The 17230-nt window shown below is 40.0% G+C and overlaps 1 protein-coding gene across 4 annotated transcripts in view; it reads left to right on the top strand.

Annotated features, from left to right (window-relative positions):
• Positions 1-17230, top strand: part of LOC309626986 (endophilin-A3) — a 651420-nt gene that overhangs the window by 435870 nt on the left and 198320 nt on the right. For all 4 annotated transcript variants that reach the window (XM_082388458.1, XM_082388455.1, XM_082388460.1 and 1 more), the window contains one exon: positions 9031-9157. In XM_082388458.1, the coding sequence (XP_082244584.1) occupies positions 9031-9157 (127 nt within the window). The remainder of the gene's footprint in view (positions 1-9030; positions 9158-17230) is intronic.

Consider the following 17230-nt stretch of genomic DNA (forward strand, 5'->3'; position numbering starts at 1 on the left):
AATGCTTGAAATTGAGGCAACAGATGTATGTGGAAACCAATCATGAACTTATTCTGAAAGTTATAAGAGGAGAGGAGCCACTGAAGAATTTTATAAGAAATAGCTGAGTTGGGATTGTTTTTAGAAAGATCACTCAAGTGGCAATGTGGCAGATTATTTGGGGAAGACAGGGTTGGAGCAGATAATAATAGGTCAAGTTGGGATAATAAGAGCTTAAAGTAAGGTGGACGTAGGGTGACTGAGAAGGAGAGACAAATGCTACAGATTAAAGAAACAGATCTTTTAGGGCTGGATGTTTGATTGGATGTGGGAAGAGAGAGAGAGAAGTTGAGAATGATGTCTGGATTTCTGACATAATAACTAAGTAGATGATGAGGCCCTTCACCAAGACAGAAAATACTGAGTGAGGACCAAGTGTGTGGGGAAAAGATGATGAGCCTGATGTACCCGTGGATATCCAAGTTGATACATGAATCTAGAGCTTAGGAGAGAATTCTAGATGGGGAATATAGATCTGGGGGTCGTCCCATGGTTAAAGCTAATGTATGTCCTTAGGGACTGAATGAGAAGGGCAGATTCCCAAGGACAGAGTTCAGGCACCATCATTTCCGGGGCAAGCATTGGAAGAGGTGCACATGATGGAGACTACACAAAACAATCTTCTGTGTAATAGAAAACTGGGAAAAAACAAGATATGGGTGAGTGAGTGTTTAAGAAGGAAGTTCGCAGTGCCAAATACTTCAGAGAAGTCAAGAGGGAAAAGAATTGAAATATGCCTGCTTCATTTGGACCAAACAGAGATCATTGGTGACCTCAGCTTAAGCAGTCTCAGTGACATGGTTGGAGTGAACACTGCTTGGTGCAGGATGTATTAGTTTCCTATGACTGCTTACTGTCTCTGAGCCTTGGTCTCCTCAGTCTGTATAAAGGAGATGTTACTCTCCTTATAGGCCCTATTTTAAATTTGTTCTTTCATTAATCAACTATACTCCAATATAAAATAAAAAGTTAAAAAAAAAGAAATGGTATGGATATTGACTCTTTATCTTATGAGGTGTGGAAGGCTCAAGAACCTGTTACATTGATAATTACAGAATTGCCTGCAAAAATAAAAAGTATTCTCAAATAAGAAGGATAATCTGAAAGGATGAAAAGTTACCCGTAGAGTACAGTTCATCATCCTCATTACCAAACTGTTGATGGTCTAATATTGCCCAGTTTTGCTGAACATGTAAACCCACCTCATCATTGAGACACTGTCTTGCGGCCTTTCCTTTAAGGCTCTCAATGCAGCAGGAAGGGTCTGAGGACAAGAGAGGCAGACATGAACTAAAGGTACCACTGGAAAGAAAGTAATTTTGAATCATGCTGAAAACTCACGTGTAGCCTGTAAACCATTAAACAAAGTTATGATAAATATAGACACAAAAATCCTCAACAAAATACTAGCAAACTAGAATCCAACAACACATTAAAAGGATCATACACCATGATCAAGTGGAATTTATCCCAGGGATGCAAGGATTCTTCAATATACACAAATCAATCAATGTGATACACCATATTAACAAACTGAAGAATAAAAACCAAATGATCATCTCAGTAGATGCAGAAAAAGCTTTTGACAAAATTCAACACCCATTTATGATAAAAACTCTCCAGAAAGTGGGCATAGAGGGAACCTACCTCGACATAATAAAGGCCATATACAACAAACCCACAGCAAAACATCATTCTTAATGGTGAAAAACTGAAACCATTTCCTCTAAGATCAGGGACAAGACAAGGAGGTCCACTCTAGCCACTCTCATTCAACATAGTTTTGGAAGTCCTAGCCACAGCAATCACAGAAGAAAAAGAAATAAAAGGAATACAAATTGGAAAAGAAGAAGTAAAACAGTCACTGTTTGCAGATGACATGATACTATACATAGAAAATCCTAAAGTTGCCACCAGAAAACTACTAGAGCTAATCAATGAATTTGGTAATGTTGCAGGATACAAAATTAATGCACAGAAGTCTCTTGCATTCCTATACACTAATGATGAAAAATATGAAAGAGAAAGTAAGGAAATAATCCCATTCACCATTGCAACAAAAAGAATAAAATACCTGGGAATAAACCTATCTAAGGAGGCAAAAGACCTGTACTCAGAAAACTATAAGACACTAATGAAAGAAATCAAAGATGACACAAACAGATGGAAAGATATACCATGTTCTTGGATTGGAAGAATCAATATTGTGAAAATGACTCTACTACCCAAAGCAATCTACAGGTTCAATGCAATCCCTATCAAATTACCAATGGCATTTTTCACAGAACTAGAACAAAAAATCTTAAAATTTGTATGGAGACAGAAAAGACCCTGAACAGCCAAAGCAGTCTTGAGGAAAAAAAAAAAAAAAATGGAGCTGGAAGAATCAGGCTCCCTGACTTCAGACTATACTACAAAGCTACAGTAATCAAGACAGTATGGTACTGGCACAAAAACAGAAATATAGATCAATGGAACAGGGTAGAAAGCCCAGAGATAAACCCCCCCACATATGGTCAACTAATCTATGACAAAGGAGGCAAGAATATACAATGCAGAAAAGACAGTCTCTTCAATAAGTGGTGATGAGTAAACTGGACAGCTACATGTAAAAGAGTGAAATTAGAACGCTCCCTAACACCATACACAAAAATAAACTCAAAATGGATTAAAGGCCTAAATGTAGGACTGGACACTGTAAAACTTAGAAGAAAACATAGGAAGAACACTCTTTGACATAAATCACAGCAAGATCTTTTTTGGTCCACCTCCTAGAGTAATGGAAATAAAAACAAAAATAAACAAATGGGACCTAATGAAACTTAAAATCTTTTGCACAGCAAAGGAAACCATAAACAAGATGAAAAGACAACCCTCAGACTGGGAGAAAATATTTGCAAACAAAGCAACTGACAAAGGATTAATCTCCAAAATATACAAAGAGCTTATGCAGCTCATATCAGAAAAACAAACAACCCCATCAAAAAATGGGCAGAAGACCTAAATAGACATTTCTCCAAAGAAGACATACAGATGGCCAAGAGGCACATGAAAAGATGCTCAACATCACTAATTATTAGAGAAATGCAAATCAAAACTACAGTGAGGTATCACCTCACCCCAGTCAGAAAGGCCATCATCAAATAATCTACAAACAATAAATGCTGGAGAGGGTGTGGAGAAAAGGGAACTCTCTTGCACTGTTGGTGGGAATATAAATTGATACAGCCACTATGGAGAACAGTATGGAGGTTCCTTAAAAAACTAAAAGTAGAATTACCATATGACCCAGCAATCCCATTACTGGGCAAATACCCAGAGAAAACCATAATTCAAAAAGGCACATGCACCCCAATGTTCATTGCAGCACTATTTACAATAACCAGATCATGGAAGCAACCTAAAGGCCCACTGACAGACGAATGGATAAATAAGATGTGGTACATATATACAATGGAATATTATGCAGCCATAAACAGGAACAAAATTGGGTCATTTGTAGAGATGTGGATGGACCTAGAGACTGTCATACAGAGTGAAGTAAGTCAGAAAGAGAAAAACAAATATCGTATATTAAGGCATATATGTGGAATCTAGAAAAGTGGTACAGATGAACCTGTTTGCAAGGCAGAAATAGAGACACAGATGTAGAGAACAAATATATGGACACCAAGGGGGGAAATGGGGGTGGAATGAATTGGGAGACTGGGATTGACATATATACACTAATATGTATAAAATAAATAACTAATGAGAACGTACTGTATAGCACAGGGAACTCTACTTCACTTCGCTGTATGGTAGAAACTAACCCAACATTGTAAAGCAACTATACCCCAATTGAAAAAAAAAATGTATTGAGCAAAAAAAAAAAAAAAAAAAAGAAAGAGTTGATTTTGCTGTTAAGGACAAATGTTAAATAGATGGCTTTATAGTGATTTTTTTAATTTATAAGGCAGCATGAAAATAAGTACAACTAGTTTGTGTGATACATTTAAAAAACATTAAAGTTCAAAAATACTCAAAAAAAATAAATTCGTTCTTTCATGAACAACATTTCAGGAGCCCAACAGAACAGCTGTCACACAGGAGCCCTGTAGGCTACACTGGTTCCCTTTCCCTGGTTTCTCCTCGTGGGCACTGACCAGAGCTCCCTCTTATTTGTCTAAAGTGCATAGTTTGCTCCAGTAGTTTCCAAGGTTTGAAGGCGATTGCAGGATAAAGTTGGTTTTCAATGCTGAATTAGTTCCTTTAAAATGTGTGCTTCCTATCATGTTTCTGTGAGTCTAATGAGTAAGTGGATTCTTTGGGCAGTCATAGGTGATACCTTGCTGAAAACTGAGTGATCTTCTGGCAAAGGCTATTCAGGTCAAAAGAATTGCATGCCCTTCTTCAAAAGTGACTCAGACGCTTCTAAGTTGAATTCAGTATCTTTCCTTTCACGGACAATGTTCACATAAATTCCCTTTCCCATACAATGTGGCCGTGGCTGTCCACAGCCATTAGGATGGGAGAAAGTAAACTGTGTGATTCTCTCTGATTGCCTTAGGATCAGTGAACTGAGCCCTGATGTTCACTTGACAGAGACTACAAATAATTTTTGCAAGTGTGTTTACAGTTTGCTCATTTACATGACCCTGTCACCGTGCTCCTGGGAAGAACCTCCCATTAGTCTGAGCACAGCAGACAGCATGAGACAACTATACTCACTGAATGAAATTTGCTTCTGCTTTGGAGGTCTGATTTTTATCAGAAACAGGACCTGGTTGGAACCAGATCTGCAGAACAAGTCTGATTTATCATTCACGTTTATTGAATTCCTTGACGACTGTGTAAATGAAGAAATCACTTTGTATTTCTAGTAAAAAGAATAGCATCTAACACTTACTGGGTGCTTAGAAGATGTCAGGCATTGTCTAAGCACTTTACTGTGTTAGCTCATCATACACTATGAAGCTGGGATAGTCATTATCCCCACTCTGTCTGTAAGGAAACTGGAATTTGAAGAGGCTAAGTCATTTGCCCAGACGGCACAGCTAGAAAATGGTAGAGCTGGAATTTGAACGCAGGAAACCGAATTCCAAAATCTGTTTTCTTAACCATGGCGCTATACTGATGATATTTGTACGTTTTGTATTGCTACAAATATAGCCAAATTTTCTAGCTGGAAGTAAGATGTGATTCTAGTAGAGAGCAGTCAGAACGATAGGTGAGTGATGCTTAGACAGTTTAGTATAGAGGCTGAAACTCAAATATCTACCCTCCACTCTGGAAGAAAACTGCTCAAGTCTAGTCATAGTGAGTGATGAGGGCTGTCATGAGCTGGAGAATACATATCTGCTCATTAATATGCTCAAGGGGGCAACCGTGTATAAACATGTCAGAGTTTTCATTTGTCAACAGGAGCCAGAAATCTGGATTTTAATGTGAAATGGCCAGTTTCAAACAACCCTTTGATGTTAATGACCCTGCTCTATCCATTAATAGTTAAATAGTGCTCCAGTATAATACAGGCTAGGTTTTTCCTTCAGTAACCAACAACCCCTAAAGCTCTGTGGCTTAAAACAATTAAAGGTGACTTTTAGCTCATGCTCCTTGGCCAACGTGGGTCAGCAGGAGTCTTTGCCCTTGAACGTCTCAGAGACCCAGACTGAGGGAGGCTTTATTGGAACACGTTTTGCATAATAACTACAGCAGTGAGAAGGGGAATGTGTGACTCACACACTGACCCTTGAAGCTTCTTACAGAAGTGACACAGACACTTAGACTCATATTTCTTTGGCCAAAGACAGTCAATGACCACACTTAATTTCTAAGGGGGTGGGGAAGTGCAGTCCTCCATGGGCTGGAGAAGCTAAATATTTCTGAATATTCCTAATGACTACCATAGCTCCATAGCCTCTGGTTTTTCAGGCAGGAATGTTTGAATTTTTTGTAAGGTAGAATCAAATTTTCAGAGCTCTCAAGCAGAAGTTGACTCAAAAAATTCTTTGCTTCTTGAAGGATTATATTTGACTGAGCTGAAAAATTCATGTTTTGCTTCATATGGAGTAATGACCCTTATTTAAACACTGACTTCTATGAGCTGATTAAGAAATCATATGCCAGAACTATGAAATAATCCTTAGCTGAAGTGATGATTTATATATGTGTATTTATTCCCCAAAGCACTGCTCATATATCTTAAATTTTTGTTTATATTATCCCCTATCTTGTATAACTTGTCTCATTAACTACACTGTAGAATATGAATCTTGTATTACTAATTTATACTCTGTAGTGCCTGGCTCTATAGAAATTGGTTGTATATGGATGTTTATAAATTTTATTGCTATGTTTATCGATTAATGGTTTTAAATCATTACCACTAGAGATCTTGACTTCAGGAAAAGTCACAGAAGTTGAAAATAGTTGAGGCAATTCTTAGAAAGTTGCTCAGTGTTCATTATGATGTGAAGTGAGAGCCAAAATTCAGTAGTCCCTCAATTTCAAGGGCAGTTCTGGCTTATACCCTATGAATCACAAGGCAACCAGACCTTCTTTTCAGATATTATTTTTCTGTGATGTTTTCACATGCTTATTTTTGGCTGTAATATTTGGATGAACTGTAGCTTTAAAAATTATGAAATAAATGTCAGTGCTCAGGGGGGTATTCGATTGCCCAGGGTTTTGCAAGGCTCTAAACACTCTTCAAAACAAGCCCATCCTAGCTCCTAAACCCACACCCTTCCTGGATGACCAGATAAAGGGTGATTCTCATTCTCATGAAATGCAAAGTGCTCAGGGACGCAGATGTGTGAGGACAGAGCTTGGCCTAGGAACAGTGTTTCTATAATTTGATGGTAGAATTACTACCCTTTGAGAAAGTTGCATGAACACAAGTTACTCACTGATTGAATCTCAACCACGCAAGTGTGTTTCCAAACTCAATCACTCTTAAGTTATTCCACATGTACTTGTAAATATTAACATAATGGCCTATGTAACTGGGTTCATTGTTGTCCATCTGCTGATACTAAAGGTGAGGAAGGTATAGCATAGTGTTAGGATTCTGCTGTCAGATGAACTGGGTTTTAAAACAGGTTTTAAAACAATACGCTAGTTGTGTAATGTAGGAAAGTCATATAACCTCCGTGACACTCAGATGCCTTATTTGTAAAATAGAGATAGAAGGTATCAAAAGGTTGCTATGAAGATTAAATGAAGTAATGTGTATAACATACTTGGCATAATGCCAGGTACGTGGTAAGCATTCAATAAAAATCAACTATTATTATTAATATTTTACTATTATCTTTATAAAAATCATATAATCAGGATTGAAGGGTCTCAAAGGATTCAGCTGCTCATCAAATAATTTAATCCCCTCTCCAATTTTCCTGCCAAAAAGTCTCCTACCTAGCCCATGGTTGAATATTTATTGTTGGATAACCCTGACTTTAAAAACTTTCTCATATTGAACTAAATTATGCCTAAACCTGTAGCTTTCACCGTTTGAAAATACACAGAACAAATGTAAACCCTTTCTTCATGACAGCCCTTTGTGAATTTGAAAATATCTCTAATCATAGGCTTTTCCTTAAACTTCCTTGGAACTTTTCCTACCTCTCCCTGAAACTTTCATTTGATCTTTTTCCTTCCCTTCAGCACCAACATTTTGGAAAGAATAGTCTATAGATGTGGTTCCAGCTTCGTCCTGTTTTATATTCTCTTCAACACCTTGGATACAAAATCTGATCCAGCAGTTCTCCAAACCGAAGCATAGGGGCTCAACCCAGCAGTCAAAACAAAATGAAAAACAGAGAGAGGTTAAAGGGGCTCTCTTTTGTTGAGCCCTTTGAGTATTCTAATCACTGTACTAAGAGTTTCACATACATTTTCTCATTTCATTCTTAGTAGACCCTACGTGGAGTATGTATTATTGTCCCTATTTTACTCTTGAGGAAAATGAGTCTCCTAGAGTTTGAATTGTTCAACACCCTGCAGCTTGAAAGGGGTGGTAGGACAGGGCAGGTTTTGTAAGTGGGCTGTTTGCCTCTAAGGTCTCTGCACTTACACACCAGGCATATAAGTACAAATAAAGTTGAATGTGTATGCAGAGGTAGAGATAAGCCAGCTCATCAGTTAATATTATTGGGCGCACATCATGTAAAAGACATATTTGTAAAATAAAAAAAAAAGAAATATAAGACATAGCCCTTTTTCTCATACAAGGAAGCTCACAGTCTAGCAAATACACACACACAACTCACAAAAGCAGTAATTCACAAAAGACCAAAGGATATCAGTATAAGCATATTCTATGAGATAGCTCTCTCATTAATTCCTTTCTTATATTTTAAAAATTGTTTATAAAAGTTTTTATAAAGATTGTATATATACAAACACACACATATATATAATGACATACAGGTAGAGATAGGTATACGTATAGATAATGATAAACAGAAGGAAATGCAAAGATACAAATACAGAATATAGAGAGAGGTGGATATATCATCAGTATTATTATACAGGTATAGATTGAGATTAAAAACAAAAAAAAATTAAAATAAAACTATGGACCAGAAGGATATACATCAACTTCAGAATAGTGGTCATTTGGGGGAAGAAATGAGAGAATAGGACTAGGGTAGGGATAGAGAGGGAAGGGGTGGGGAAAGAGGAGAGAGGAAATATCTGTAATGTTCCATTCATTTTATGTACATAAAATATCTGAATAAAATTATAAATAAAACACTAAGAGTGGGAGTGTCAAGGGGCAGTCTCAAGTCTTTTTTAATTCTTTGGGCTTTGGAGAAGAATCATATAAACGACAGGGTACTGTCAAGCTTTATATATTATTATATCTTTTAAAAACTATATTCTCATAAAAGAGAGCCAACTCGTACATTTAAGAAGGATAACACCATAAATAAGGTTTCTGACATACAGAAGGTCTCACATCCCCGTATCTCTACCCGCTCCTGACCGCCGTGCTTCTGTCTGCAGGCAGTGGGCTGCGACCGGCAACTGGGGAGCAACGCCAAGGAAGACAACTGTGGCGTCTGTGCTGGTGACGGCGCCACCTGCAGGCTGGTGCGGGGACAATCAAAGTCACAGGTTTCTCCTGAAAAAAGTAGGTTTTAAACCCGATACAATGTTACCATAAAACATGTGCTTTAGACCGTCTGATACTAGAATAACATTTTCCTAATGCGAAGCTTTTTCGTTGGAAAGAACTTTTGACCCGTGTTCTAAAAGACAAATTTCTTCCAAAAAGTGTAGTATATCAAATTTTTATTCCCATTACCTCTTTTTTTTTTTTTTAAAGATTGTTTTTTTCTATGGACCATTTTTAAAGTCTTCATTGACTTTGTTACAGTATTGCTTCTGTTTTATGTTTTGGTCTTTTGGGCAGGAGGCATGTGAGATCTTAGCTCCCTCACCAGGGATTGAACCCACACCTCCTGCATTGGAAGGCGAAGTCTTAGCCACTGGACCGCCAGGGAAGTCCCTATTCCAATTACCTCTTCTAAGACTACCTGTTTCTTTGAACATATGCCAATACAGAGTATAACTTTTTTTTTAATTTGCTGATTTTTTAAGGTAAACTATGAGTCATTATTTTTTTTGCCCCCCTCCGATTGCTAACAAGGTAGAAAATATCATCATGCATTTTTTGCCCATTTATACTTCTTCATGTTTCAATTAGCTGCTGAAGTCATTTACTCTTTTTCCTATTTGGATGGTGATCTTTTCCTCACTTGTATCATGAATATATACTATTTGTCTGTTGTACCTATTTCTAATGTTCTCTGTTTGTCATTTGACTTTAAATATTGTTTGTGTTTGTAGAATCAGTAGTTTCTAAGTTCTACATATTCAGACTTTTCCATCTTTTAAGTTCAATAATATCTGCTTAAAATTTTTTTTTCAAAATTTGGGGGTCAGTCAACTTTTTCTGTAAAGGGCCAGAGAGTAAATATTTTAGGGCTTTTCAGCCCATATGGTTTCTGTCTCAACTACTCAACACTGTGCTGTTACCAGGCAAAAGCAGCCACAGACAACCCGTGAACCAATGGGCACAGCTGTGTTCCAATAAAACTTTATTTACAAAACCTAGCGTGCAGGCTGAATTTGACCCTCAGGCTGTAGTTTGCTGACCCTTGCCTTAAAGGGAAAAAATTATACATGTGCACATTCTGCCAGTGCTTTTTTTATGTGTTCCTACTTTATATTATTTTTTTATAAATTTATAAATTTATTTATTTATTTATTTTTGGCTGTGTTGGGTCTTTGTTGCTGCGCGCGGGCTTTCTCTAGTTGTGGCGAGCGGGGGCTACTCTTCGTTATGGTGCGCGGGCTTCTCATTGTGGTGGCTTCTCTTGTTGAGGAGCACGGACTCTAGGTGTGTGGGCTCCAGTAGTTGTGGCTCGCGGGCTCTAGAGCGCAGGCTCAGTAGTTGTGGCGCACGGGCTTAGTTGCTCCGCTGCACGTGGGTTCTTCCCGGACCAGGGATCGGACCCGTTTTCCCGGCATTGGTAGGTGGATTCTTAACCACTGCACCACCAGGGAAGTTCCTGTGTGTTCCTACTTTAAACTCTTTTACTTCTTCGTGTTTATTTGGATGTAACTTATGAAATAGGGATTTTACTTATTCTTCCAAAATGGGGAGAACCTTACAGGAGGGGTGGAAGGTGAGGAGGATTTTCCAGGCAGCGGAAACACAAAGTTCATGGTGTGACCCTAGAGGGAAGCCTGGACTTTGTTGAGGAACTACTAGGATTGCACATTGGTTAGGGTGGGGGATAAGACAGAAGGCAACCATAAAGGCCTTCATCATTGTGCTTCACATTTCAGGTTAAATGGAGTCATTGAAGCCGTTTAGGCAGTGGAGTGGCATGGTTAGATTTGTGTTTTAATGAAATAATTCTGGCTGCATGTGGAGGTGAGCGGGAAGCAAGGAGTCTAAGCAGGATGCTATTTTTAAGTACTCCAGGGTGTTTGAAATAATGAGGCCTTGGTCGGGAGTAGTGTGGTGGGAGAGGCAGAGGAAGGAACAGATGGGAGAGAGATTTAGGAGAGTCAGTGGAGTTTGATAATTCTTTGAATGAAGACTGTAAGAGAGGAAAGAAAGGTAGGATGTTGCAGATTTTCCAGCTTGAACAGCTGGGTGGATTTATTTGCTGTTCATCAGGGTAAGGAATGCATGGAGAGGAGATGCATATCAAAGATAAACGTTCACCTCCTTGGGTTTTTCTTCTTTCCTGAAATTTGGCCCCTTAAGTATTCAATGCCTTGGTACCTATCTGATACCTTCAAACAGATGTTGATTGTCTTTGGAGTGGTAGAGTTGATCTGAAACATGATAGTCCATTTTGCTAGTGGCAAAATCCCCATCTTGGTGGTCTTTAGCTATAAATTAGCTGAGTCCCTCCAAAGAGAGTATATAGAATATATCAGGAAGTCATGACAATTTAGCCAGGGAAAAAGTTTAAGGGAATTCAAGTGAAAAGATAATGAAAAGAGTAGGTAAACTCAGAACTTAGCCAAAGCAGTATGGAAGCTGAAGGAATAAGTAATTCCAAAAAGGAGGTAATAGTCGGCCATGTTAAATGCTGTTTTGAGGTAAGCTGGAATTAAGGTCCAAAAATTTCTCTTTGGCAATTTGAAGCCAAATTTGTGACCTTAGCAAGAGTGGTTTCAATGAACTTCTGGCTGAAACCAAAGCCTGAATGCAGTGGGTTTAGGAGTGAACAGAAGGTGAGAGAATGTATCAAGGGAAGGATTTTCCCAGGAATAAAGGAGGGGTACACACCCACACCATGTCAAGAACTGGATAACTACAGGCACCCTTGAGAAATTAACTGTGTTGCAATACAGTGTTTTGTCTTTTTTTTTTTTAACTGTGTTCATTAGGAGGCAGAGTCAGCTGCTTAAGAGTGAGGGCTCTAAAACAGATTCACAAATGGGGATAATAATTATGCTCAGCTCTTAGGGTCATTGTGAGGATCAAATTGGACTATATATGAAAAAGTGTCTGACACATAGTTAACACTGGCTGAAGGATAAAGAAGATGAGGCAGATGACCCTACCCTCCAGCCATCCTTTTCTTCATTGGAAGCTATGATCTCTACATCACTTCCTTCCTCTTTAGGATAAAACACTGGCAAAGGGATTAACAGTAGAAAAAACAAAATTTTAAGTACAACAAAATATCTGTGCAAGCTTTGGGAATAGTTGTAGCAGGAGGGTGCTTAGTGACTTGAGAAACAGGTTTAATATTCTTTCATTGCAAAAAATACTATCATATAAATTGTCTGTTGCAGACAATAAGCACAAGTGGGTGTTTTGTGAGCTAATACTATGGTGCCAAGGAATTATAAAAAGATTTCAGGCTCCCTAAAATATAAATAAAAAATATAAAAAATAAATAAAACAAATAAAACAAATTCACAGATGTAGAAAACAAACCTGTGGTTACCAGGGGGGGGTACAAATTAGGAGTTTGGGGTTAACAGATACAAACTACTATATATAAAATAGATAAGCAACAAGGATATGCTGTATAGCACAGGGAATTATACCCAATATCTTGTAATAACCTGTAATGGAATATAACCTGCAAAAATACTGAATCAAGATGCTGTATACCTGAAACTAACACAGTATTGTAAATCAACTATATTTCAATAAAAAAAGAAAAGAGTGAGGGCTATCAGGGACTCGAGAGTGCTCCCATCAAGGAAAGGAGGATAAGGAACTTATCAAAGACAGTGAGGAGGGGAATTCCCAGCGAGACTCCTTGCTCTCACTGCTGGGGTCCGGGTTCAATCCCTGGCCGGTGAACTAAGATCCCACACGCCACGCAGCGCAGCCAAAAAAAAAAAAAAAGACAGTAATGAAGTAGAGGAGTAGCTGCAAGGGGGCCTAGGTGAGATTGGAAACCATGAGATCCATGGGCTTCCTGAAGGAGCTGGCTTTGAGTGGTGGGGTACCAGTGAGAGATGCATTCTATGGCAATTCACAGAAGACCCAACTTATAGATACAGGAGTTTACATATCTCTTCTAACAAGAAGTCTGGAGCTGGCAGTCAAGTTTGGGGAGGCTGGTTTACTATGTTTATGAGGAACCAGGCTCCTATTTCTCCTTCATCAGCTTAGAGCATGGCTTTCATCTGGGGTTGCTAAGTCACTATTAAATACTCAGACAACACATCCGCACAGCAGATGATAAAGAAGAAAGTGGTGCAAAAGGCATTCTTTTAATACTGTGCCCTTTAGTCAGGAAGGGAAGTCTTCCCCAGGGAGTTTTGCCTTGCTGACCAGAACTGTGGCATATGACACACCGGCTTCTAAGGAGCTGGGAAACCAAGTATATCACATTCCATCCATTCTGTTATTAGTAATATTGATCTAATGCTTTATAATTCCCAACAGTCTCTTCAGGCATAACATTTAATTCCACCAGCCCCCTTACACTGTGGTTTTGACATTGTCCAACCCATTTTACAGGTGAGAAAACTAAGGAATAGAGAAGTTAAGGAATATGGTTAAGAAATTGGAGTCTGGGGCCAGACTGCCTGGGTTTAAATCCTGGGCCTGTTGTTTACTAGCTCTGTAAACAGAGCAAGTTTTTGAACTTTTCTGTGTATCTTGACTTTCTCATTTTAAACTGGGAACAGCGGTTGTACCGCCTTTGTGGAGTTATTGTCAGGATTAAATAAGTCAGTCATGCCAAGCATTCCAAATAGTGTCTGGCATGTAGAGAGAGCTCAGTAAATGCTAGCAATATTTTTATTAGAAATATTGCTTATATGGGTACCAAAGGATGTCACACCTCTAACATAACATTAAATGTAAACAGATTTCGAAATCAACACTTGGTCCACCGGGACATTGTTTTTGAGAGAGCTACTGATGGGTGTGGAGTAAAGTCTTGTCAAAGGTGTCAAAACACAGTGAATTGTAGGAGAAACCAAAGATAGAGGAAAGAATAAGATCCAGAGGAAGACAGAGAAGAGCCAGGCAGGGCTGTGAAGAGTTAACTAGGACAGCTTTGGGATGAGAGGACTAATGGGGGAAAATCATCACCAGCTCAGGTCTTGGGGAAGTGCCTACAGTTACTGTTGGCTTTAAAAAGTGTGGAAATCTCATCAGAAAAGATGTCATCTTGTCAGGGTCTGAGAGAGATTAGAAATTGAGAAAATTCTAATTGAACCAGAGTAGAAGCTGAGTGAAATTGGGTCAAGAAACCAGTCTTTTTGGAGAAGTATGTGGAGGAGGCCCTGGGGTGGGAGGGGATGGGATGGGGGCTGTGCTGGCTGAAAGGGGCTTACCTGCTTGACTGCATCGTTCCTCACTCTTGATAAGGTACTTCATATCCTCTCTCTCTCTCTTGAATTTCAGCTTTGGGATTATAGATCCTTTCGAGAATCTATTGATAATTAGGCATTTTCTCTCCAGAAAAATGCATGTGTCCCCATAAGCCCCAAATTTGCCATTCTGATTTTTTTGAAGGGGTCTCAGACCCCTGATGCCAGTTCAGGACAATCCAGGAGAAGGGCCCCTACAAATCTAATATTTTTGATTAATTTCTGCAAAGGAAGGGCAGCTGGAGCTCACAGACAGATCCCTGAATGCAGTGAGGAGAGCTATGCGGTGAGAGCTGGGGGCATCCCGCCGGCTGCTGGCGAGTCTTCAGACTCTATATGCCTGTGCTGGGGCTGAGGCTAAAGTTAGCAAAGATGCCTGCCTGCATGAAAACTCGGTGCTTCTCACCCTCGCTTTTCCTTAACGGCCCCTTCATGTCTATTGCTGCTCTGAATCTGGCCAGCTGAAGCTGTTTTTGGCTGGGGTTTTCCACGGGCCATATGGAAGCACTTCCCTACAATCGTGCTTTGTGTGAAAGAAATGTGGGAAACGAAGCCACGTCAATCCCTAAGTGTGCATCACCAGACCTGTGGGGTCCACCAGGCTCCTCCGTCCTCACCTTGCCAAGCAATCGTTCCCATCTTCCCCGGGACTTAACACTGAAGGAGGCCATGGCCGGGAGACGCTATTGGCACAGCCCTGCTCTGGAGAAAGAGCATAAGGTTGCTCAGGGGCCCTCGTTTCCATCCTGCAGGGAGGCAGATTCAAGGTGTAAGAGCCTGGAGCCAAAAGCTTTGCTATGAGAAATATCAGAAATTAATCCACATACAGCATGCATATTTCCTGTTCACAGGCAGAAGGAGAGAGACTGAACTAACAACTGGCTTCAATAACTTTGGCTGTTGGAACAGGGAACTGGAAGCCACTCAGTTTTTGTTTTTTGGGTTTTTTTAGTTTTTTTTTTTTAAACTCATTTGTGGTTTTTTTTTGGTTTGTTTTTTAAAATTTATTTATTTATTTATTTTTGGCTGTGTTGGGTCTTCGTTTCTGTGCGAGGGCTCTCTCTAGTTGCGGCAAGCGGGGGCCACTCTTCATCACGGTGCGCGGGCCTCTCACTATCGTGGCCTCTCTTGTTGCGGAGCACAGGCTCCAGACGCGCAGGCTCAGTAGTTGTGGCTCACGGGCCTAGTTGCTCCGTGGCATGTGGGATCTTCCCAGACCAGGGCTCGAACCCGCGTCCCCTGCATTAGCAGGCAGACTCTCAACTACTGCGCCACCAGGGAAGCCCGCCACTCACTTTTTAAAGAGGGAAAGCTCTAAAAACAGCAACACCGCTATTTGGAGCATCTTGATTTGGTACTTAGGGACTCACTTGTTTTTCCAGGTTTGCCTATTATTTTGGTCTTGTCCACACAAGGGCACGCACCCATGAGACAAATAAATAAATAAGCTCAGCTTGTCTGGTCTGAGCTGTTTATGTAGTTGACCCTTGAACAACACGGGTTTGAACTGCACGCTTTTGGATTTTCTTCAGCAGTAAATACTACACGACTAAATGATCTGCGGTGGGTTGGACCCACCCACTCGGAACTGCGAACGGATATGAGGAACTGGGTATAAGGAGGGCCAACTGTAAGTTATACTCAGATTTTTTTTTTTTTTTTTGGCCGCGCTGTGTGGCATGCAGGATCTTAGTACCCCCAACCAGGAATTGAACCTGTGTCCCCTGCATTGAGAGCACGGAGTCTTAACCAGTGGACCGCCAGGGAAGTCCCTATACTCGGATTTTTGACCAGAGCGGGTTGTCGCTCCTAACCCCTGCGTTGTTCAAGGGTCAACTTGTACATTTTTCCCTGGTGGCAACTAAGCCTACTGATACAGTGCTGCCGAAGGCTGAGCTGGAACACCAGCATTACGCTTAACTTTGGACATTGTGAAGATAACCACACCTTCTTACAAAGCATCCCTGGGTACTCCTGACAGATATAGCATCCTGGGCTAGGCGAACTGTGGGGCTGCCTCACAGGGCAATTCTCACAAGGTTTTCTCTTCATACACTCTTCATTTCTCCTTTGACTGTCACTTCCAAAGATAATCTGTACATTTAACTTATTCCGTAACAAAGAAGACTGTATCGGCTTGCTGACATGCTAAACAGATTGGTTTCCCTTCCTCCTGCCTTCTTATTTCATTTTTTTCTGCCTCCTTATTCATCTTTCTTGGGCAAGATTCTGATGGATAAAACTCTTATGCTAGAACTGTGTGTGGCGAAAGAATATTCAAACCAAAGACCCTGTTCATTTTATTTATTTTTGACTTTTTAATGTTTTTTTACAATTTCTTGGCCGCGCCGCACAACTTGTGGGATCTTAGCTCCCCGACCGGGGATCGAACCCCCACTGCCTGCATGGGAGTGCAGAGTCTTAACCACTGGGCCACCAGGGAAGTCCCAGACCCTGTTCTTTTTAATGGGATGTTCCCCCATTTAATTCACGAGAGAGAGCATGACATGGAAGAAGATCCCAAGACTGAAAATCTAGAGCCCTGGGCTTTCGCCCTTGCCTTGCTCTTTCCCATGTTTTTATGCTTCTTCTATGTCCTCTGCATGAAAAAAACCAAGAGGAAAATGACATGCAGGTGCTGTTGAGAAAGGGTGTTATGGAGGCTGATTTTCACAGAGTAGCCAGACTGACCAGGAACTCCCCAGCTTAATACCTCTTTTGTGAATTGCCTTTATTTTTACACTTATAATAAAATCCATACCCCTTTCCATGACTTTCAAAGTCTTGTGGATCTGGCTCTTATGTTATGTCATGTGTACCATTTTGCCCCTCA

This window comes from Balaenoptera borealis, assembly GCF_965194805.1.
Source record: "Balaenoptera borealis genome assembly, chromosome: 3".
Lineage (NCBI taxonomy): Eukaryota > Metazoa > Chordata > Mammalia > Artiodactyla > Balaenopteridae > Balaenoptera > Balaenoptera borealis.